Below are 5581 nucleotides of genomic sequence, written 5' to 3'. Positions count from 1 at the left end.
AGTTTGGGTTTGTTAGACTTATCAAGAGTGATCGGTGTCAACTTGATTATACCTTACTTGCTATAGCATGTCAACAGTTTGCAACTATAAATGCAAACTGTTGCTAGAATGTGTAACTAACTTTTCATAAATCAAAATTCAAAGTTACTCCTATTATGGAAACTTCTCCATTACATTCTATCATATTTATTCAGAACTTAGTGGAATAGTCAATTCAAATGTAAAAAAACACATTTGAACTTTAAAGCTACAAATCTCAGCATGTGTTGGATCTTAGTCTGGTTTTTATTTCTTCTAATATAGTTTTACCTAAAAGAAAGTGTAAATTACTATCTAAGCAGCCGATTTCAACGTTATTAACTGTTACTATTATCATCAGACTATTAGATTTTTTTTTTTTTTTTGCAAAAGACAATTTTTATTAATAACTATAACACACCCAAGCACAAAGCTCACAAGCGTGGAAAATATAAAACCAAACGCAAATTTGAAACTGAAAAAACTCAGGAAGATAATAATCCCAAATTCTCTCCAAACGACATTGTCAAACCATGAGACCAACAATTCATGCTATCCACCAATCATCTATAGCAAGACTTTGAATCTTCATTTGACCATATACCTAGAAAATTGGCTAGATCTTGTGAACACCATAACCTGATTCCTCTGATGTCAAATCCTCTTTCCAATTCTCAAATTCTTCTCCACCAAACACTACTTGCTTAATCCCAACAAAGCTATCAAAAAACGTAAGAGCAAAATCAATTAATGGGATTGAAATAGACATCTAATTAAACGGACGGAGAAAGTGGAGAACATACTCAGAACTTATCTGTGTCAATGCATTTATCAAAACATCTAGAATCAATGGTTCATTAGTTCCAATATCCACCCTGTTATATCACAAGAATTATAAGAATCAGGACTTCAGATCACATTAATTAATATGTATAACAGAACATTAAGAAGGAAGGAATATGAATTCAGTGTGGCACCATATTCGAGCCAAGTTGTCTTGAACCTCAAGATCCCCAATGTTGTAAAATGTAGTCGGCGTCACGTTTGCTCCTTGAATGTAATCATAACTTGGTCGTTTTTCCATCTCAGACTGTGACAGCTGTAGAAATTTTATGCAAGTTCTATATAAGCAATACAATCATGTTTGAAAAATTCGATAAAAATATAAAAGAAGAATGAGAGAGGAAGAGAATTTGGTTCTTATGGATGAGGAGAAGAATAACTTACTTGCATGTTCATGGCATTGCATCCTCCAAGACGTCCTACAATGTGCCATGCTCGAATAGACTGCAAAGACCAAAATTCAACAAATTTCCCTATAAGAAGTGTCGTGGAGAATGTACGACAAAAAATATTCATAGGATGATGTTACTTACATCACAAATTAAGGAGATGTCTTTTGCCAATGGAGCATTGTTAAATTCAAACCATATGTATGAGTTTGAATAATCAAATCTGAAAATGCGAGCATGGGGGTAAGAAAAACAGAATATATTTTTTTATAGAAAGGCAATTAGAACATTTACTCATTGCAGCATGTAGAACACAAAGTGAAATGTTAAAAACAAATTACTGTAGGGTTAATTGTATGCAACAGTGACATTACAGTGAAAATGCATAGCATCACAATTAGATCCAGAATATATCTGAAATACACCCAATTATCCCTAGCAAATATACTAATACTGACTAGATTTTTGGTAATTGATGATACAAATGTTCTCCTTTCGGGTGACATTTTAACACGAGGTTGCCTCGGAAAACGATAGGCCCATTATGCATGTGTAGTAGGAAAAGTAAAATGGGCAGGGAAAATGAGGTAAACTTTTGTGTGAATAACATGACAAAGAAACATGATGCAGCAATGAAGCACATATGCTATAAAATCTCTGTCGAGTTGCATCTGATATGCCGATATGCTTCGATCCACCGTCGATATGTATCGAAAGAGTATCCGAATTTCTTATTTAAAAAAGCTTTTCAAAATTCTGATATGTCGCGATACAGAAGCAACACGTCTTCGATATGCCATGGATATGGCCAGCCTATCTATTAACTTTTCATTTGTCCACTACATGAATCAGACTCTTCTCTCAGCTTTAATTAATTATTCTCTCTCCTATGTAATTTGAGATACACCCATTTAATACTCTCTCCGTTTAATAAAAAATGTAATATTGGGTATAGACTTTGGTATACCAATGCCGATTAGATCTAATATGATGTGTGGCGTGCGAATCAGCATACCAATGCTGTGAGGAGGAAGGCACTGATGGAGACCAGGATAAATGGACAATAAGGCAGTTGGGAGTCTGATAGATTCTGTTACGTAGCAATCTGTTAATCCGTCATTAGTAGTTTGTGTTTCAATTCTATCAATAACTCAAAATGAAAAGGAAGGCATGTCTGAATAATTGAGTTGTGACTGATTAATCTAGTGTGAAACGATAATGCTCCTTTGGTTACTCTTGTGTACTTTCCTTTACGTTTCTTTCCTAATACAGAATTCTATTTTTTCTTTCTCTAGTACTTCTCTCTTTCTGCTAATTGTTCTGTTCCTCTTATATAGATTTTCCACCATTTTTGTGCTCCCCAACTCAAGAACAGAACATGACTGTCTAACCTCCTATATCGATATGGATTATTTGGGCAGACCGCTAATAAGTGCAACAGGTGACCCTTAATGATGGTCTCGACCAGTTCCTACAAGATAATGAAGTTTATCACCCAACTTCCCTGAAACTAGATGCAAAAAAAGTGCCATAAATATCTATATTTCTAACTTTCCATTTATTTCTCTCAACTCCCCTGTCCCCAATTAAAACCATATTGTCTTCAAAAAGCATGTATTGTAGCACAGTCTCTTGCATTTATTTTGAAAACACATCTAGAACTAAGATATAAAAAGACAAGGGCTAAAGGTTTGCCCTTGGTGCACACCTATAGTTATAGAATTTTATGTACTTGCACCATGTGTTCTCACACTAATTACACCCTCTTATACATATATTTGACTGTCAAATATAAGTAATCGAAATATTTTGTTTTCTAAAGCATTCTACAACAGCTGTTTGAGTACTTTATCATATGTATCTTCCAAATCAAACCATATGTAAGACTGTTTTATTCCTCCAATTATCCATCGATCTTCATAGCAAGTGTCTAGCTTCAATGGTCAAGATTCAAGTCATCAACACAAAATCAAGCTATAAACAATTCAAACAAAACAGATTTTAATAAATACCTACAATTTTCAATAAAATCTCAAACCTATCACAATTCCAACTCAGTTTTAAATGCACCGGTTAGAAAACATGAAAATATTTTAACATTTTATAGTACCTTGATTTTACGTTAGATTCTCTTAGATTATCTCATAAGATTAGATTTTTTTTCTCTTAGAGTATGTTAGCTAATCTGATTAATTTCCATATCTTAGTTATTATCATGATTTGTTTCCCTATTTAATTAGAACTTAGAGTTATGAACTGATATAAATAAAGGTAGGTGCTTAGTCTATTTTGTATCGTCAATCATATGATCAAACCATAACTATAATTCAAACTAAGTTTTTATTATTTGTCTTTCCTCTTTCCTTGTCTAAAACCCTACAACTCCAACGGTCACCATCCTAGCATTCTAGTTTCACTTCCACCTGTGCCCTAAACAAGGGCATAGTCTAAAACTTACTTCATTGCTTATTCATATCCTACCCTAAAAATTCAATCCTCTATTATACATTTTTCAATTCGAACAAACCAAATAGCAGAGAAATTGAAAATTCATGATAAGAAACACGCAACTACATGAGCACAGTCAATCAAAAATTCCATGGTTCAGTCACATGTATATACACCATCGAACTTACTTATTAAATGATACTTTCATCGGTACTCCTGAACCAGTTTTTGTGTGCAGTATTTTGTTCCTATTCTTTCTTAGTCTCTCTTCCATCTGCAAATTAATCAAAGCTCATTTGGTTTAATCTTTGTATCATAGTTGGAAAGTAATTTCAATAAAATCCTAAACCCTAAACCCTAAACCCTAAACCCGAAACAATAAAACCCCCTCATATGAAGATAGATTTGACTACTTGATGTGTGAAACTATAAGTCACTTGAACCAGTGAGGCTTCTAAGTCATGGTTTAATTAGTTCAACCGCAATTCTACCAATTCAATCTAATTCAACCAGAATGAAACCAACAATCAGGCGATTTCCGTTCAACTGGATCCGCTTTTTAAAACATTGTATGAGACATCATTAGAAAGTGGTACTTACTCTAGATTGTGCCTTCTCAGGATCATCTACATAATCACCAAGTATTTCAGCAAATTCAGGATTTCTATCAAAATCCTTCTCTTCCCCGCCTTTATAAGGTCCACCACTGGAATATCTTCTTCTATCACCATCATATTCTTGCCCTTCTTGTATATCAATAACATCCTTCATTTCCATCCCTTGATGTGAAAACCCGCCATAATCATCACTCTGGTGTACCTGATCTTCCTCGGTGATGCCTATATCAAACCCAATATTATTGGAATTTTCACGTGGCGGACTTGTAGCAGTACATAACAATGTCGGTGTTGTGAGATTTCTCAAGAGTAGAAAAGGAGGTATAGAGGATTTGATGAAGTGATTGGTATGAGAAAAGGGGTTAGAGCATGTAATGGTAATGCATGAGGGAAGAGGGGCAAAGGAGTGTGATATAATCATGGATTGTTGTGTCTGAGTAAAGAGGTAAATTGAGACTTTTAGGTCAATTTATTAACCTGCACCATAAATCACAATGTTAGCAAAAATGGGTGAATATGAATATATAACACAAAGCAGTTATATGCATAGATTTAGGTATCTAGAGTAAGTAGCTAGTGAATAAATCGAATACATGAGGAAAATGAGGTTGAAATGAATTGGGGTTTGACAGTGTGTGATTCGATGTGTTGCAGAAAGAATTGAAATACAGAGAAAGGTAAAGTAAGTAAGAAAGAAAGAAGCATGTTTAAGGGGCATCAGTTCTTAGTACTCACAGTTGGCGGTTCGTGAGTCGGGCAGTATGAAAATTTTAGAAGGAGATGACATTATCAACCAGGAGTACGGCGTTTCTTTTAGTATTCTATTTTTAAAATAGATTTAATACTCTTCTTTTTTGTGCAGTGTTAAATTAGAGGATCATTTTAATACCCTAAGTTATTTTAAAATGGATTATGGTGACATCCTTTATATAATTGAAATCATATCTAATTAATTAATTAACTTTTAAATAAAATTTAATTCAGATTTTAATTTTATTAATTATTTAAAATAATTTAATAAAATAGTTAATATAATTAAAATATATATATATATATATATATATATATATATATATATATATATACATAATAATTATTGAAATATTAATAAAATATTTCATTTTAATTTTTGGTGTTTTATTTTCTTTATTGTTGGTCTTTGGTATTTTTTATATTTTCATTGTTGAAATCGATCTTGATATAACAAGACTAAATCACTCTTTTATTGATTTAAAATTTTGGTGTCTCGTTCTTCACTCTAGTAAT

At 32.8% G+C, this 5581-nt stretch overlaps 1 protein-coding gene across 2 annotated transcripts; it reads right to left on the bottom strand.

Annotated features, from left to right (window-relative positions):
* Nucleotides 1-262: 262 nt before the first annotated feature.
* Nucleotides 263-5163, bottom strand: LOC127093384 (uncharacterized). Of its 2 annotated transcripts, none has more exons than XM_051032306.1 (8): nucleotides 5051-5163; nucleotides 4299-4792; nucleotides 3887-3972; nucleotides 1395-1473; nucleotides 1246-1305; nucleotides 996-1117; nucleotides 822-893; nucleotides 263-737 (listed from the first exon to the last, which is right to left on the bottom strand). In XM_051032306.1, the coding sequence occupies exons 2-8, from the start codon at nucleotides 4734-4736 to the stop codon at nucleotides 635-637; spliced, it is 960 nt and encodes a 319-aa protein (XP_050888263.1). In that variant the 5' UTR covers nucleotides 4737-4792; nucleotides 5051-5163; the 3' UTR covers nucleotides 263-634. The 2 variants fall into 2 exon arrangements, with proteins under 2 accessions (XP_050888263.1, XP_050888265.1); XM_051032308.1 differs by having other exon boundaries at nucleotides 4909-5053.
* Nucleotides 5164-5581: the final 418 nt, after the last annotated feature.

This window comes from Lathyrus oleraceus, chromosome 6 (assembly GCF_024323335.1).
Source record: "Lathyrus oleraceus cultivar Zhongwan6 chromosome 6, CAAS_Psat_ZW6_1.0, whole genome shotgun sequence".
NCBI lineage: Eukaryota > Viridiplantae > Streptophyta > Magnoliopsida > Fabales > Fabaceae > Lathyrus > Lathyrus oleraceus.
The sequence above is the reverse complement of the archived record's forward strand: the minus strand, read 5'-3'. Positions and strand labels throughout refer to the sequence as shown.

Coding starts and splice junctions, on each gene's coding strand:
- LOC127093384 (XM_051032306.1), bottom strand. CDS start 4,736: ATGATTATATCACACTCCTTTGCCCCTCTTCCCTCATGCATTACCATT. Junction 3,973..4,298: donor CTGAGAAGGCACAATCTAGA/GTAAGTACCACT, acceptor ATTAATTTGCAG/ATGGAAGAGAGACTAAGAAA. Junction 738..821: donor TTGACACAGATAAGTTCTGA/GTATGTTCTCCA, acceptor GTTTTTTGATAG/CTTTGTTGGGATTAAGCAAG.